At 41.0% G+C, this 18,266-nt stretch overlaps 1 protein-coding gene across 4 annotated transcripts in view; it reads left to right on the forward strand.

Annotated features, from left to right (window-relative positions):
- The window catches only part of LOC133217001 (contactin-4), a 341,090-nt gene that overhangs the window by 269,456 nt on the left and 53,368 nt on the right, over positions 1–18,266 (forward strand). For all 4 annotated transcript variants that reach the window (XM_061362129.1, XM_061362133.1, XM_061362130.1 and 1 more), the window contains 3 exons: positions 5,185–5,321; positions 6,733–6,862; positions 10,161–10,311. In XM_061362129.1, coding sequence (XP_061218113.1) covers positions 5,185–5,321; positions 6,733–6,862; positions 10,161–10,311 — 418 coding nt within the window. The remainder of the gene's footprint in view (positions 1–5,184; positions 5,322–6,732; positions 6,863–10,160; positions 10,312–18,266) is intronic.

Genomic DNA, 18,266 nt, shown 5'->3' on the forward strand with positions numbered 1-18,266 from the left:
TTATGCCACTCTATGAAACAACCTCAAATGTAAATTGTATTATGCTCTTCATTACGGTTAGAGGTCTAAAAAGGAAATTTGCATAAGTGAAAATCAGGCAGTTGTATGTCTCTATTCAGTTTAGGTCCCAGATCACAAATAATTTGCTGAAAATTCAAAGCCACTTGAAGTAAAATGAGTTTCTGGACTGATAAAAACACAAGAAAATTCACATGATTAGGACAAGTGTATATTATTAATTACAATTTTACATGTCTCACTAGAAAACCCAGTTTGATACCTGTTATACAGATATGTTGCCAATTGATTTCTCATTTTCAGGCATCTTCCTTGTTTCTATTCAAAGTCCATTTTATTTAAAGTTCTCAAATCCTGTGTCATTGCAGAATATTGTGCCAGTTTAACTCTTGGTTAACCACCACTTAAACACTGGGCAACAGCCAAATCCATCCTTCCAGAAATGGGCAGTTGGCCTTCGGAGCAACCATTGCAGTGCCCAAACTCAGTTACTTACACTCACCCTGAGGAAAATCACTGCTCAGAGGGAGGCTGTCATGACTCTTGCCAATGGAATACGTGTTTTCTCAGACTTTATTGTGGGTGGGAATAACTGTGAGGTTTGAAAAAGTTGCTGCCCAAGAGAATTCTTGCATCTGGAACAAGTTTCCTCACAGAGAATAGATACGTTTCTCCTCCACTTCTCCTTTTCCAAGGGAATGCTGAAAACCTGCTTATAGAGAAATCAGTTTTTAGGAGATTCAGAAAAACTGCTCAAATTATTATCATTTTGGCTTGGGAAATAGCTCTTCAGCAGGAGAAGCAAAAATACAAGTAGGCATGAGAAATCAAGTGTAAAGTCTACTCATAGAGCACCTCACAGCTTCACTCCCCTGGGTAGCTGCAGTCTGGACTGTCTGGTATGAAAAGTAAATAAACATCTGAGGACTGGTCTCTATGAATGGACCTGTAATACCTAGTCTTTTGGTGTCCAGCATAACTGGGGAGAAAGTCATGTAATGGTGCAATAGCTTCTGGAACAGGAGCTGAGTAAAAGGTAGGGACAACTTAAGTATTTTACCAGCTAGGTTAATTCCTTCAAATGTTCCTCTGTTCCTTTTCCTCTGATACTTACTATTTTAGCCCCAAGCAGAACTGCTAGGCTGGTTCATGTTGGTTAGTCTTCCAGACAAGAGGAATGGAGACATCCTGCTGGGGTGGTGAGCCTTCCAAAGATGCAGACAAATGAAGGTGCAGCATTCAAGCAAATTACTTTGGTGGAGAATTTGCACAGCTTTGAGGTTGTATAGATTTCAAATAGTCCTTAATTGGCAGTAAAGGTCAGGATGAAGGGATTAAGAGGAGGAAAGAAAAAAAAGAGGAGAAGTGGTAATTTAAAGGCTGGTTTCACATTCCTGAGATCATTGTTAAGGATAACAAATTAGGGACATAAGGGGGTTGTTTACAGAAGCTGTATCCCCATTTGGACCAGAATGACGCATGCACTTGTCTGCACAAACCGTATACACTGGCTGCATTCTTTATTTATAATTACTCATCTATTTTTCCCATCTGTTTTTCTTGCTTCTTATGCTTGGCTTTCTGGTCTTTAGAGTTTTTTGATCCTGGGCTCTGTCTCAATCTCCTTAGAAAAGATATAGTAATGGACAAGTCATTCAGCCTTTCATCTGCCATTAATGATGAATTACACAGCCTGCACTAGGTCATCAGCTGCTATAAATTGGCTTAGGAACACTGAAATCAATATACACCGACCGAGAATTGGATTCTGTATATGTATTAGTACCTCATTTGCTTTAGTCTTTTTGGTTGTTTTGAACTCACAGACAACTTCTAAGTCCTACAGATTTATTTCTGGTTTATTTCTCATATTGTTCCCATAATCCTTGGGTTTTTTACTCATTTCTGATGTGATGCATCATCACCAGCTCTGTTATTTCATTTCCAAATGCCTTTTAGGATGTGATTTCTGGTCCAGCTTTCTAGTGCCTACTTTTGCTTTCCGTTTGTTACAATAAAAGACAGAATCAGTCTGGATTTTTTTGGTCTTAGAAAAGTAAGAGTATATTTGAGCATACTGTCCTAGTCACCTGGTTGAAAATGTCCCACTTTGTGTTGGTGAAGGCTGTAAGGTGATCAAAGGTAAACAGGTTTTCTTTTCACTACTGCCATGATTTTTCTTCCATCCCTCCTGAATACAAATTCAGACAGCTCTCATCTCCTAGGAGGGGGATATTTTTCTTTAAAGCTATCCTGATATAAGAGTCATGCTTAAATTTCTAAGCTTTTTCTTCCACTTTATAGATTTAGCATATGAATTTTTCTTGCAACTCTGATGAATTCTTAATCAGCTTCCATGTAAATTTTTTCTTTAGTACCATATTTTTCCTCCAATATGTTTCCAAAGCCAGTAATATCTAAGTACTCCAAGTAGGCCCAAAATAGTTCCAGACCATTTTCATATGAAAGAATTCTTCTTTGGTCAGCACCACTGAAATGATCTGAAGGATTTCTTTCTAGAGCACTACTACCAGTCACAAATTAAACCTTGTCATTATCTCAGATGATGTCGCTATGCCAGAAAATGTAGCATGGAGCTGGTTTCATATCCTTCTTTGAATTGCTTTAATTATCGTGCTTGAAATCTTGTGTCGTATTACCATGTCTTCGTATTATCCCCAATGGGAGGTTGTCAAATTTCATTATGTTATGGCGACTCTCATTTGGCGGCTCAAACATATTTGCTGCATGAACCAGCCCTTGTGTATTACTCAAGATTAAGTCAGGAGCGTGCGTGCTATTCTCTGAAATGAACTGTTGAAAGGAGAGGTTGACCTAATTAGAAAACTCTCCCAAAGAGCAGCAGAGAATGAAGCTCCTGTGAAACAAAGGACTCCTCTGGTTTTCACTGAGATTTATTTTTTGACCTATTATGCTCCTTCTGTACTTCTCTGCATCCTAAATGGCTTTAGGATAGAAAGTTTAAGCAGTTAAAATAACTAGAGGGGTGAAAAGAGGCACACAGTCCAAGGCTGCATCTCACGGGTGCTGCAGGAAAGGGTAAAGTGAACAGCAGGGGTGGAAGCTTCCAGTGCTGCATGTTGAAGTCTCAGCACTGTTACTTAGGGCAGGAGCTCAGATGTGCAGCCTGCAAAGTACCCGAGAAAGACTGGACAGGTAAAGTCTTTTACTGTGTTGAGTGAGAATTTTCCCTCTTTGGGGCGTCTGCCTAAAATAAGGAGAAAAACTGAATTTTCTTTCTTTCCCGCACAAGAGTTTTCTTTCTTTTTACATAGCATACACTTACATGTTACAGCACAGATGTTACTTTTCATGGGTGTTCTTGCTATCAGGTTACTTTCAGTTGCTTTGTCTGATTTTTTTGGCTGATTGGTTGGTTTTAGGTGGAAAATCAGTAAAATACTCAATACTGCCAAAAAGGCAAGTGGATCTGTGTGATTTTATAGAGCTCATTCTGTGGTATTATAAGACTCTCTTCAAAATTATGAGTTGGATACTGTTAGAATAGTAAATATATAAATTCATGAATAATTTGCAAATGTTCATGAGCCACTGAACCCGTTGCAATTGCGCAGCGTGTCTCAGTTTGATGGAATTGTTCAAGTTCTTACTCCGGATGACAAAACTGACTTTCATCTTCCTACATTTAAAAGCTTTCCATTTCATATCTCTTTAGATACAGATTATAAACAAGCTTAAAATATTACAGGGGCAGGAGGGGCAGTCATAGAAGTAAACACTGCTTGCCTCTCCTTTTGAGCTGCTGCTTTTTGCTTCTGCCTTGTCATTACATTCAGTTCACCTTTCTGCTTTTTTCACAAGTCCCTTGGAATTAAGAGGCTGTGCAAAATTCTTCAGCTTTCTTCTGTGCCTTGTAGGCACGGTGAGAAGAGCAGTGTGTAGTGTGGTAGGTGTGGGATTATGCACGTATCTGTCACAGCCTGAACGTAGTTTGAAAAGACACTGAGATCTCCAGATGTGTTTCCAGCATCACATCGTGGCAGACATACCAATATTTTCAGTATAATCATACGAACTGTATATGGAACTTACCATATTGGTATTTTTTAATTTGTCCTTTCAGACCTCCTGTGACCTCTCCCTATCCCAAGGAGATCTCTAAAGTTGTTACCTGTCTTTGAGTAATCTTAGTTATTTTTTAAATCTGGTTACATGAGAAAAAGTATTAACCAGGTTCTTAGAGACCTCTGCTGGCAACATCTTCCTACTAAGTCTCTCAGATTTTCTTATGCCATAATAGGGCATATGCCAGTAGAAAAATATGAACTTGCTCACCTTTTCAATGGGACTTTCTAAAAAGTATTTTAGGTATATTGGGACAGATGGAGTTTATGAAAGTAACATAAAGAAGTCAGAGGTTTTGTAGAGCCTCCAAAAACACGCGGCAATTTTAGTGGAATTCGCATGTGGAGTCTGGCTAAACTTAAGCCATCTCATAAGTGTCTGAAAACTGCCAGTGCCAGTTTTAACCAAATTCCACCAAAATGTATCTTCAATATCTGTTGTTGGACTTTTTTAGGTTTGTTCAAAGTCATTAATACAAGTATTGTGTCCAAATTTTTTTCATACACAAGGAATATCTTCCTATGATGGTACTTGGAGATACGTCCCTAATGTAAGAAAAGACTGAGAATTTGGATCTGAAGTAGTGCCTACAACCATGCAGACCTAAGTAACCTTAATTTCAATGCAAAGGTAGTTCTAAATTACAAGTGTTGAAGTTGGATGCTAAATTTTAGAGCTTTGAAGCCTAAATCATATAGACCTGAAGAAGAAAATGTCTCTATTTGAAAGACCAGGGGTCTAACACTGCCATTAATAAAAAAGGGGTAGCACGTGGACTGTTGCTTTGGTTTTGAATGATGATCAGGGTTTCTGAAGCTACTGTTTTTCATCAAGTGTTTTAATTAAAAATAAAATGAAATCAGGTTCTGATCTTGCATGTGCCACCTTCAGAAGCAGAAGTGGTGTCAGGGGAAAAACTGTCTTCAGCAATTATTAACCATGTTATTAAATCCAACCCTTAAACGTGCTAATAGAGAAAGAAATGGTCACTTGCTTGCACTGAGAAAGCAAGCTGCTGGTTACAGATATAATACTTTATTCGTTACTTCTGCATTGCAGCTCAGCCCAGCTGGATTCAGAAAATCAACGATGCACATGCAGCCATAGAGGAAAGTGTCGTCTGGGAATGCCGAGCAAATGGGAGACCAAAGCCCTCGTACCGCTGGCTGAAGGATGGGGAGCCGCTGCTGCCCCAGGTAGGCACCACTAGAGCCCCTTGCTGAGGAGGAGGGTCACAGGCTCTGTAACTCCTTTCATGCTCTGCCAGGTTTCTCATCTCTGTATGTTTTATTACTTTTGGAATGGAAATAGAAAGGACAGTGTTGCTTTGATATCCACCCCCACTGTGTAGGCAGTCCTTTGCTATGCCTGGTGGGCACAACTGTATGGCTTCAGAAGAGCTGCTGTCAGTGACAAGCAGGACATACAACTTCTCTATGTTCAGAGGTCATTCCTGAAATGAAGTCAAATCCTGTTCAGGTGAACTTCAGCTGCTAATGAAACCTTAGCATTTCTGCTGGTCTTTAACGGTGTTCCTGCTCCTGCTGAGCTGTGTCCCTGTGCAGGAGCATAGCCTGCGATTGCTAGGGACATGAAGAGCTGTCTAAAGGAGGGTGACACGCAGGAGCTGGGGAAATGCACCTTGTCGCACCACCATGCCTGCCCAGCCTCTCACTGGAGAGTCATCACTCAGTGCCATAATCACCCCTGTTATAACTGCAAATTGAAAACAAGTGACCAAATCATTTCTTTCATGGTAGCCAGCATTTTTTCCCCCCTTCACTTACTGTGAAAGAATATGGCAGCCCAGATTTGATCAAACCCTGACAAAGATTGCTCAAACCTTAGATTTTTGCCCTACAGCCAAGTAGAAAGCCAATAGCTCTTTATATTACTGTTTTTTTTTAAGTGGTGAAACTCCTGGGGAGGGAGGGAACACTTTGCTGTACTTATTAAAATTGATAACACAAGCTCCATATCCTTAGGCTGACAAATGATACCCCAGTCTTTTGTTCCACACACTAATTTTACTTGCTTCATGCTGGTCACTAGCAGATGGTCTTGTACTTAAACCACATTTGTGGCTGATATGAAGTAAAGGATCATTAAATTATTAACATCTATATTGTTTTCAGTAAACTGCAGAGGATTTTAAGTATTTCTTTCTGTGCTAGCTAATATGGCAACCAGCCTTACTAGCCTTCATTGCCATATATGCTCATAATACCATTGATTTAAATATTTTAAAGGAAACAGTTGGCTGTGATATGCCACTATAGAACGGAAGTGCATTTTTTGATTCAGGTTTATCTACTTGAAAGGGATATTAATCTAAATGGTTTGGATATTAAATCACAGAGAGGTCAAGGGAAAGTCCTCCAGTTTAAATTGTATTTGCCAACTACTATATTGGTTTTATCATTTAGTATCTACCATGATATAAATTTAGCTGGTGCAAAATAGACTGGAGCATCTAAATTCTTCCCACTACTGCTACATATTTTTTTGTCCACCTTGGTATAAAACACAGCACAACCACTGCCGGGTTTCTGTTCTAAGGAGGGATCTCCTTATTTACTTTTTTATTTGTTTTACTGTTTCCTACAGGGCAGAGTTCAGCTAGAGCAGGGCTCGCTCACAATAACAAACGTCAGCCTGTTGGATGCCGGCATGTATCAGTGTGTAGCAGAAAACAGATATGGCATCATTTTTGCCAGTGCAGAACTGAGTGTCATAGGTAAGTTTACTATCCTGAATGTTGCAAACCACCCAAAAGCAGCAAAGTTTGAATAGACCTTTCATCATTCTGATGGCAGTTGTAATGCTCCTGTCCCAAACCCTCACCAAGAACAGCTCCTGTCCCACCTGCTTTGTATGCACCTACTCTACTCATCCCTGTTAATACCTGGAGAAGCTCCTGTGAATCCAGATGGTTAAATGGGATGGGAGGGTGTACAGATAATAAAGCCAGGCCCCAGGCAGACCACTGTAGCTGCCCCTGCTTGAGCAGGGATACTATGGGACCATCTCCGGAGGTTCCTACCAGCCATGGCTGTCCTGCAAGTAGGTACCTCATTCACAAATATTGCTCTTGTATGACGGGCAGGCGTAGAAATCAGTATGTCAGCATAGATTTGTAGTTTCAAAGGGTTAAATAGAATTCATGATTACAAAACAGTGGTTTAGTTGTTTTCAAAGTAAATGTTCAATAGCATTGTTCTCTTCTCTATCCTGAAGAATAAAAGCATGAGGTCTTTTCTGATTATGGCATTTTCAATTATCGGTCATTTTTTATCAGCACTGATAGATGCCTGCATAGAAAAAAAAAAATCATTTGAAAGATTGCCAGCACTGTTGTTCAAGAAAAGTACAATAATGCTCAATAAATTGGACTTCAGAGTGCTAAGATAGATTGGACATGTTACTGTGTGAAAGAAATCAAAATAAAGTTGCTGTTGCTCTTCCCATCTATTCAAAACCCTGGTGAAAATGAGCCTTTAGGAGAAAGGCAGATCTACTCAGAAGACAGAGTCTTAGGCCTCGCTGGTGGGCACCTCCAGGGCCTCCCCATGCCCAGCAGCAGCCAGGGGCCAACCTTATGTCTGCATAAAGAGCAAAGACTTTGGAGAGCCTTCTCTTAAAAACCTGCCAGATTACTTGTATTTGGCTGACTTCTCATTTGGGTTATGCAATCTTGCTTCTGCATGACGTGTGAAAAATACCAGAACGGTGTGCTGCAGATTAATTCCTATGGATCTGTGCTTTAATTTGGCATATTTTTAAAGAAAACCAGCATGTTTTCCTTTTCACTGTGGTTTTCAAAGGAGGTCAATATTCTGAGCTCTCGCTGAGAAGCGTTAGCTTTTAAACAGATCTTTCTGAGTATAAAAATGGTTATTTTAAAAGATCCTGACGTTAAGCACTTGAAATGATTAAACACCACTAATAGAAAGTGAGACTTATAGCAAAATTACGTAAAAAAGGAGAAAATTACAGACAGAGCTTTTCTCACAGTGATTCTTCTCTATTATTGTTGCCAATTATATTGCCCTGAATCTTCAGCTAAAAGCAGGATCCTGTTGTGCTGGCATTGTAAAAATGTATAGTAAGATTCAGTCATCACCTTAAAGAATTTTCAGGCTTAATGTTTTTAAAGAACAATTAAAATAAGAAAAAATAAAAAGTGTGGGCCTGGAGTGGAAAAATAAAAGTCATTAAAATCCTCATTTTACAAGCAAGGTGTGAGGAAATCAAATGCTTTACCTCTAAGGTGTCACAGGGAAGCTGTGCTGGGAACTGAGCCCAGGGTTTCTAAATGTCAGATGACGATGTTTTGAACATCACAGAATAAAACCCATATTGTGCAGCTCCTCTACCTCACACAGGACCAAGCAGGAAGTAGTAAATGACTTGCAAAAAATGCAGTCTAAACTGTTCAATACACAGATAGAAATAACAGGATTATTCAAAAATTTGATTTGCTCATAAGCTCTGGGTAATCATCTAACACATTACTTCCAGAAGTAATGTTGTATCAGTTATGATAATACGATAGAAATAATAGTCCATCTGGTTCTAAGTGCACTGGTGGGAACTTGTCCTTGGATGGCTCCTTTCATTTTGAAGTGTTTTACATAGCTGCTGTTGGTTTTAACATGGATCTTTCATAGTCTTTAAGAACATGCATGTCTTTCTCTATGCTAAAATGAAGTCAGTCATCTGTGAGAGGACATAGAAGACAACACAGCTCATAGAGTAGTGAACTCTGCTTCATGAAAATGGAAGACGTGTTATATTTGAGCGTAAAGCCCATCCCATTATCAGTATAGGAGTATGTTTTATATATCCAAAGGAACTGAGGCAGATGAGATGCCATAAGAAAAAGGAATTTGCTTTCTTTATCACATGGCAGGTTTTTGTCTACCAGCTGTTTCAGGTAAGATTTAGATCATTTTATGGAGCATCAAGCAGAACACAGTGCATGGTGATCTAAACTCTAACCGCCGAGGGTGCAGCAAGAAAGTAGGTGGAGGAAAATGCTGCAAGTTCAGGGGATACAGGAATGGTGCAGGCATGCAGCTAGCAAAGAGCATGGAGAGAATTAGAGGGGACTGGGAAGAGTTTGTTGCAAGTTCCTGTAATCAAAGATATAGAGAGCAAGGCAAGAGTTGTTCATAAAACCCTTGAGCTGCCTCACCTGTTAGCTTTGAGCTTTCTATATTGAAAAAAAAGTTTTCTTACTTGATATAAATAAAACCTTCTGGTTGTCTTTGGAGAGTTTACTACCAGAGTCAGTCAAGAGGCAGCCACCTCAAAGCTCTGCCTGCCATCAGGTCCCATCAAATAAATCATTAAAAATCCTTTGAGGCAAGAATCAGAAGCCAAGCCACCTCCTCCCTGCCCGGCCTGCCTTACAGCCAGGCTGCAGATTGTCTGCAGGGCTTTGGTGGTTGCTTCAGTGAATATCTGACTGTTCTTCACAAAACAGGAGAGTGTTCCTGAAGAGACTAAAAAAAGATTATTTTAGAGTATCTCGTACCCTGGTACTTACTTAAGTCTTGCCCTGCTTTGCTTGGTTAAGTACTTGACCGTGTCAAGATCTCCCACCTTTATAGCATTAAAATAAAAAACCCAGTTTATGCAGCTTATGAATATAAAACATAAAAATGCCATCTTTTCTGGAAATTATGATCATGCTGTTATGACACAAAAAAAAAGGATACATTATACAATTCATGCATGTGTAGCTCTTAGGGGTGCTGCCCCAGATTAGATGTGCATGACAGCGGGTGTCTGCTGCCTGCCGAGGTTACTGGTTTCTGAGGTTTGTAGCTGAACTGTTTGTTTCAAGTCGAAACAGTGTTGAAGCATTCCAGCATGTTTGCCCCATCTGTATGCACACAGTTCATAAAGTCAGATCATTTAGGAATTGCAGCTGAGAAACAGCCCTGGAATATTGTAATGTTCAAAAAAGCCTGACTTTGGTTTTTGCAGAGGTAATTCTGATCTGTTGGTTTGTGTTTTTCTCCTTTCAGCCGTCAGTCCAGACTTTTCAAAAACACTCTTGAAAAAGTTAACTCTTGTCAAAGTGGGTGGTGAAGTAATCATTGAGTGTAAGCCGAAAGCTTCTCCCAAACCTACTTATTCGTGGAAGAAAGGAAGAGAGATCCTAAGAGAAAATGAGAGGTAATGTTTTAAACTAACCATTTCTTCCATTAGCCTGCTCCAACCCAGGGACTTTCAGCAATGAAGCCTAAATTTGTCATTAATAGCTTCTCAAAATTGACTTGCAAATAAATGTGAAAACAGCCAGTGTTCAATCGCAAGGAGCTGGGGGTGAGATTTCTATTCTCATTGTGTTCATTCCAGTCTCTGTGTACTATTAAAGCATCCCTGCCAAGAAGCTGATAAAGATACGTTCTAAAAAGCAAATATTTTGCTGCTGCATTGCTCTAAATAGCCACTATCAAAAAAAAAAATTATATTTCCCAGGAGATAAAACTCTCCACCACAGATTACACTGCTGTGGTACATTACTCAGTGTCCCACAGGCAGGAATTATTTGGCAGTAACTAACTTGGCAGTCCCAGCACCTGACTTGGAGATGGCTTTTTCAGACTAGCCAAGCCATTTCTTTATTATTTTTTTTTTTCCCTAATTCCAAAGAAGAGCATTAGTAGGAGGCAGAAGGCTACGTTTCAAATTCCTGTGTGTGGTTTTGCAGTGCTTTCTGCGAGGCCATGAGTGACTCTGTAGAGGTGAAGTTGTGTTACCTGTCCTGCTTGCATAGCGCGTGAGAGCAGGACCGAGAGAGCTGTCCTTGACAGTCCTCAAAATATGGTGCACCACTGGGATTGATGGGAAAAATCCTGTCCTATTAATAAAGGTCCAAAATCCAGAAATGACAGGAAATTGTTACTTCTAAAAGCTTAAACCTGTTAGAGCTGGTTTGGGAAAGTAGTTTTGCTCCATTCAACCTGCCTGCCTGTAATGTACATTGAAATATATGCTATGGCAATGTGTACGAGTATGCAAAAAGCTACAGTTCATTTAGAGCCAAATGGGTAAAATAATGAACAATTATTTCTGACTTACTTATCTCGTGTGACCTGGTCTTTACAAAGCTGTTGGCTGTGGACCATTTCACTTGCCTCTTGGGATAAAAAGAGTTGAGTGATCAATTACACAGAGCTTCCTCTAGCAGGCAGGGTACAAAGCTATGAGAGGTCAAAGTTATAATAGATCAAAGTATATTGATTTTTAAAACTGAAATAACTTGCTCTTCTGGTGGAGGTTGTGCAAAGGATTAGAAGTACTAAAGACTGGAAGTTTCAGTGTCTCCCATCCTCACTGGCACAGTCCATAACTGAAATGTGCTTTCCTTCTCGGATGCTGTTCTCCTAGGCACAGCACAGTTCTTTCTCCTCATTTTAATTTAGGACTGGGAAAGGAAGCACTGGTTTATTGAGCAAGGGCTTAGGAAAGGAAAGGAATGTGAGCAGTTTCTTGCTTGGCCACTGCTGTACACTGCTGGCAACAAAGTGATATATTTTTTTTAGCACTACTCCCTCGCCTGCAAACTTACCTAAAAATTGAATGCTGTAATACAGCAAAACACCCTGGCTCCTGATTTCCCAAGGGAATGTGATTCACACTCTGGTAGCATAACACTAGGCAGTAGCTCAGGTTGCCTGTGCGCTTACTTCCAAATAACTTTTGAACTGGTTATTTGATGTAGATGTTTCGGTTGGTTTCTACCAGGATTAGGAAAGCAAGAGATACACCTCAAAAATAGCAGGTTTCTGCAAAGCAGGTGAGAAGTACATGTAGTCATTAAAACTTGCTAAATAGCACATACTGTGCTGGCCACAGCTCCTGTGCCCAGGCAGACTCTGCGCAGAGGCTGGGAGGACAGGCTGTGAGTACAACGTGGTGCTCCGAGCAGCTCAGTGTTGAGCTCAAATGCAATCCACAGCAAGGCTGATGTGCTGGTGCTCTTGGCAGCGGCAGGCTCAGTGCCGCGCTCCTCCTGCCAAGCACACTGTGCCAGGACCCGGAGCCTCCCACCCGGGCACCAAGCCCTGCATGGGAAATCAGACATGAAATGTGCCCAAGCAGGTGTGTAATTTTCTGCTACTTCAGCCCAGGGGTTTTTCCACCAGCCAGATCATCCAGAGGGGCCTATCTGGCAAAACGTCTTAATAAACAGCGCTCTGTTCACTTGGCACTTGGACCTGTTTAGTTCTTACACGCAGTTGGTTGTGTCTCTCGTGGGGACAAGGATGTTGAATCCTCGCCACTGCCTTTATTAACCATTCTTGCAGTCTGTACCTGGAGACAATTAGGAAATTTTATTGTTTTGTATGGTCGTGTATGTTCATGGGCACCGTCTGACTTCAGGGGCAGGGGAGACCCAGTGCTTCACGTTCCTGTATTTCTGGTTTCTTTGGGTGCTGAAATATTATCTCCTTCCTGCTGTCCCAGGGGACAGCAGCACTGACTGGAGTCCAGTCCTAGTACCTCCCTACACCCACACTTAGTGTGTGGGCTTCAGACAGGAACTTTCTTGGCTGTTGAAATAAAAAAAAAAAAAGGCAGGAAGAAAAATGCCAAGAAAAGCTGTTGCTGAAATCTCTTCATCTAGGGCAGAAAACAGAACTTTTAGATAGACGTGGGAGATGAAACTGAAATTAATTCGAGTTTCAGAGAAGCACCTGAACATCTGGATGCCTCTCCGAACTGAATTTGATCATGTGAAGGTTAATCAATATAGATGATCCTTCCAGTTCCAGGTGGAGTTAAAAGCAATGTTAATGTGTCAGCCCTTGCTTTGAATTCTGGTGTACAGCCCGATGGCTACCATGGCAATCGCTCGAGTGTTTCTCCTGGGGCTTGTGTGACTTTTCAGATAGAATGTAATGTTAGGGACTCCTTACTGGAGACAGAAATAGTGTGCATCAGATTTTGCTGCCGGGACTCTTTCTCTGGAGGTTACTGCTGTCCAGGAGGCAAAACTAAGTGTGTTGTTCAGTGTTTGCCCAGAGAGCAGAGGCTACCATGGAAAAAAAGAGCTTTATTGTTTTAGGTTTCATATTCTTCTCTGGAGGCTGAGGTAGTGTATACTGCACCCCTAATGAATACCATGCCCTGAAGGTATCTGTTACAGGTGGTTGAGAACTGTGCAATTGTGTTATTAGAAATTCTGCCCTGGGGTATAATTATATTATTTCAGTCATTAAAGTCAGTTCATCTCCATAATAATGGAAATCCTGCCTTGGAGGCCTAACTGAGTCAAAATAATGTTAGTAGCCTGACTCCAGAAGGTAAATTTTATATAGAAACAGCTATAGCACAGATAGAGATATATTGGAAATGCTGCTTGGAAACAAACACTATTTCTGTATGGGTAAAGATACAGAGATAATTTTCTGTCCGTGATCTTTCCTTCATATTTCAGTGCAAAAAATGGCTGTTATACTCTGTGGGAAAGGTTTTCAGTCCTATTAATGCCACTCTGTACAAATCAGCCTCATAGAGCCACTGGTAGAGAAGAGCAGGTGAGTCTGCTGTTTACCACATCATCTCACACCTTCCACACCACAGGAACAGAAGGCATGACTAAAATAACACCTACCCTCTGGGAAACCCTTGTTCAGGAATAGGGGATATCATTTAGACAGGAATGGTCACCATAAAGCTGTATAGGCTACATCCTCAGAGAGACAGTAGTATACGAGTAGTGCTTATGACCCACTTGCCCCAGCACATTCCTCAGGCAGAAGCCATTTTATCCTTTCAGTATGCTCTCTTGTGCATATAACCTGGAAGTCTGAGCCAGTTGTTGAGATCTGCAGCTGATAGGGTGTCATTCCAGAAGCCAACAAGCAATGGGAACTCAAGGTGAAAGTGGTGTCTTCTGGTGATTATAAACTATGATTTGGGACATGTCAGATTGTTCATCAAAGACAAAGAGTTGAGTTCAGAAATTTTTTCACTTACCATTTGGTTCTCCTATATTCATCTTTCCAGATGTGTTTAGCTCTGATCTCTTTATTCTGGCTAAACAATACGAGAAAAGAGATTTTGGAGAGCTGGGATCCTGTTACGTAGGTTCTCTTTTCTCACATCCCAGCTTACATCAGTGTCACTCAGAAGGGATGCTGGACTTAAGCCTGTGAGATCAAGATGGAGAATGTTGCTGCCCAGCTGCCTGAGGAGGGCTGGCATTCAAACAAGGCAAAAACTCCTGGAATGGGGAGTGCACAGATGGTAGAGCCAGGACTCATGTTTTTGATTTAAATCTCAGTAGCACTTTGGTCTTATAATCTTATGTCTTCATCCCCCTGATTTTATGAAATAACATAGTTGATGTCAAGTGAGTTTTTGGATCTGTGGCATCGTATACATAGGACATAGTCATAATATAGTCATTATATGTAGGGACATGGGCTTATGCACTTATCACACCATGTGAAAGACAGATAATCTGAACTGTGCCTCTACTTTGTTCCAAAGCTGTCTCAGAAACCAAATCAACCATTCCTAGATGCCAGTTGGAGTTACAGAGGTAGAGGGTAATTTTACATGAGATTACCAATACAAAACAGAAATCCATAGTTACCCACAAAAAATTTCTATTAATTGGTGGCCCCTGTATAACACTGAAGTGAATGAAAGCAAGTCCTTAATGGAAGGACATAACTTCCCTTCTAAAGCCAAACATTCTTCAGTCAGCAGTATTTCCCTTTTGTGACAATTATTTCCTGGCATTACATTACAGATATTATTCATTGGCAGGAGTAGGAGGAGTAATCATGACAGTCAGATTGTTCTTGCAGGATTTTGTTAATCTTCTCCTAATAATTCAATTACATCTAATACAACAACATCAGATAAATTTGTTACTGAGACCAGTGATTTAAAACCTTTATTTTCAGGTGATCTTATCACAGAAACCTTTCAATTTCTTCATAATTACAGTGTGGGCTCCCATGGAGAGCTGCACTCAGTTGCAAGTGCAAGTGGTTCATCCTCGTGGTGGTGGAAATAAGAAGTCACCGTAGTTGCCAGCTCATTCATTCAGATTTCCTGGGTGCAGGAGGGATATTCAGACTCTGTGTGATTAGAGACAAATCCTGGAGCTATGCAGAGAGCTGCCAGCTGAAATTGAAATAAGCCTCTGTCACAGCTGCTCCCACACTCCAAACTGCTCCAAACTCCACATCCTACAATGGAGCTGCAATTCTCTTTGAACTAGAGATCAGGAAGCATTTTTTAAACCATTTAAACCAGTTAAATCAGCAGTTAATTTAAAGCAGCTCATTTTAAAACAAACCTCCCTTAATTTTCATATGGTTTTCCATAGCCCACAAAAAAACCCAACACTGCAATGCAACAAATCTGCAGGTGCTGTTACATAGGCGCGCAGCATACGAAGGTCCACTGTGGGAGCGCTGTGGTTTAACATTAGAACTGAGACTGGTCCTGTGATCTGCATCAACAAACTGGGGTGCTTTGTCACTCCAATGCATATATTGAACTGTCTTCTAATAACTTGCCACCAGAGGCCATTTTGTTAGACTTTCTTAAAAAAACTTCTCATGGAATTGGTCAAGAGGTGTATTTTGTAGTTGGCATAGAATGGTTTTGCTGGAGTAATGTAGGAAGGCGTTGTTAGGCACTGCTTTGTAAGGCAAGGTTTGCATCACTTTCCCCGCTTTCTCTCCTCTTTTGTCAGGTGCTTGTTTTGGACTTTCAGAAATTTAATTTACTTGCCATAATGGTAATACTTGCATTTATTTATTTCTCCCAGGGTTGTTTTACATACCATGACAGAGCAAGGGCAAATGGCTTTAAACTGAAGGAGAGTAGATTTATTAGGTATTAGGAATAAGTTCTTCACTGTGAGGATGGTGAAGCACTGGCACAGGTTGCCCAGAGAAGCTGTGGCTGCCCCATCCCTGGCAGTGTTCAAGACCAGATTGGATGGGGCTTGGAGCATCCTGGTCTAGTGGACGGTGTCTCTGCCAGTGGCAGAGGGTTGGAAGTGGTTGAGCTTTAAGGTCCTTTCCAACCCAAACCATTTTATGATGTATGGTATCAGTCTGTCACAGAGACATACTGTCACTTTCCAGAGTTGAGGCTATAGCATTGTGTGGCTCAAGAGCAGATGAGGGAGACGTCGTGTTTCAGTCTCTTGGTCTACCACAGTGGCTTCCTGCTGTGCTCATTCTTCTTTCCTCCCCAACTGTAGACTGTGTGGAGGAAAACCAAGATAGGTTTTATTCAGGGAAATACTGTATTTCTGCCAGTTTTGTGATTTCTTACCAGACACCCACTGAAGTGTTGATTAGCCAAACCACTGCAGACAAGCTGTGGTACAGCAGCAGGATGAAGCATTTTAATCGGGGCTGGTTCTAATGGCCACACGAGCTGGTGAGCCCTGTTCTGGGGTGCTTCAGGGCATCACTGCAAGGAGGGGAACAGGGCTGGCAGTGTCAGCTATCTCATGCACTTGATAAGAGCTTGCATGTGTCAAAATCTAATGTGTATTCCCTTGAAATAATGAAAGTTTAAAATATGTACACAATGCTCTTCATTCCTAATGCTCTCTTAAAGCTCTTGGAAGTCACAATTACTCTGCTACCACACTTGTGCTCAGTGTAGGACAGAAAAATAATTGTACTTTTAAGCACCAAAACAAATTGCTGTTCTCCTATAATTGTTCTTGTAAAACCCTTACATCATTAGAGCTGTTTCTTTTCTATGAATATACAGTACATGCATTGTTTATCCAGTTTAATTGTAAGGAAAGAAATTCATAAAAAACAAATGATGTTCTGTGCTGGTAGCAAAGAATATGAAAGTGTCCAATTAAATATCCACTCACTATGACTTGTATAATAGCAACATCTGTTATCTTAATTAAACAAGTTTATGTATAAAGGGACCCTCATAGTGCACTTTGTTAGAGCAGCATCTGACCTAGATACTCCAGGCACGCTCACTATCCTCATGGAAATTTTCCCAGTTGGTCCCATTATCTTTGCAGTCTTGACAAGTTTTGTGATACATGAGCACAGTCTCGCACACACAAAGTCATACTGCTTAAAGCAGGAAGATTGTTGGGGTTTTTTTTAGCTGAAAACCAATACAAGTGCAGAAAAGCAGCATATAGCGCCACTTACCCATTGAGTTCAGTCACAGGAGCATTTGGAAGTGTAAGGAGTGCCTGGCCAACTTGGACCTTGTCAAATAAAGTTCAGGAGAGAAAACTGCATTTCCAGAAAGTGATTACAATTCATTTTCAAATGGGCTTATGTGCTTCAGGATTTAAATAATTTAGGATCAGATTTTTCCAAGTTTTCATTGATGCTTTCCCCACTGTAGCCTAGTCAGAGATGGTCTAAAAGCGTAAGTTCAGTTTTGAAAACCTTGCTGCCCTGGAAACTTCTGAATAGAAGATGGGGAGTTGAGACTAGGAAGGAGCAATGAGAGTCCAATGGAGTCTCTCAGGACCCACCTGCAAACAGAATCCAAAGCAGAGCTGCCCCAGAATTCCAGCCTCATCAGAAGGAGATGTCTGCTGCTCAGAGCCTGTGGGAAGATCCAGAGCCCCTTGCTTGGGGCTGTAGGACTCCAGGCAGCTGTAGCTGAAAAGTGTTTCAGATACGTGACTACACAGCTGCGCCTGCAGGCTGATTAATATGGGCAGTGAATGGTAATTTGTTTGTGAGGCATGCCGCCTGACACAGGCACTGCCAGCTGCTTCGGAGAGAAAGATGAAGTCCTGCCTGCAGGAAGCAGAGCCTCTCCATCCCGTCCCCAGTGCCCAGACCAGCATGAAGCCAAGCAGGAGTCACAGGGTAGAGCCCAAAGCCACAGCCTATCTCTTGTTCCAGGAGCTGGAGTGGTTGTAGCCAAGGAAGAGCAGAAAGCTCTCATCTGATCTTTTTTGTAGTCTTCTACACTTTAAAACTATTCAGAAAGACTTTTCTCTGTGGAAGAGGTTACGCATGGTTTTCTCAATGGTTTCTCATCCTAAGGACTTCTCATAAGGGTTCTTGATTTACAGACCCCTCAGTTGGGTGTTATTTTTCTAACAGTGAAATTTTAATGTGTTCACTTCAGTGCTATGTCAT

The sequence above is a fragment of the Neopsephotus bourkii genome, unplaced genomic scaffold, assembly GCF_033783945.1.
Source record: "Neopsephotus bourkii isolate Nb327-2 ecotype Australia unplaced genomic scaffold, CSIRO-AGI_Nbou_v1 NB_1080, whole genome shotgun sequence".
Taxonomy (NCBI): domain Eukaryota; kingdom Metazoa; phylum Chordata; class Aves; order Psittaciformes; family Psittacidae; genus Neopsephotus; species Neopsephotus bourkii.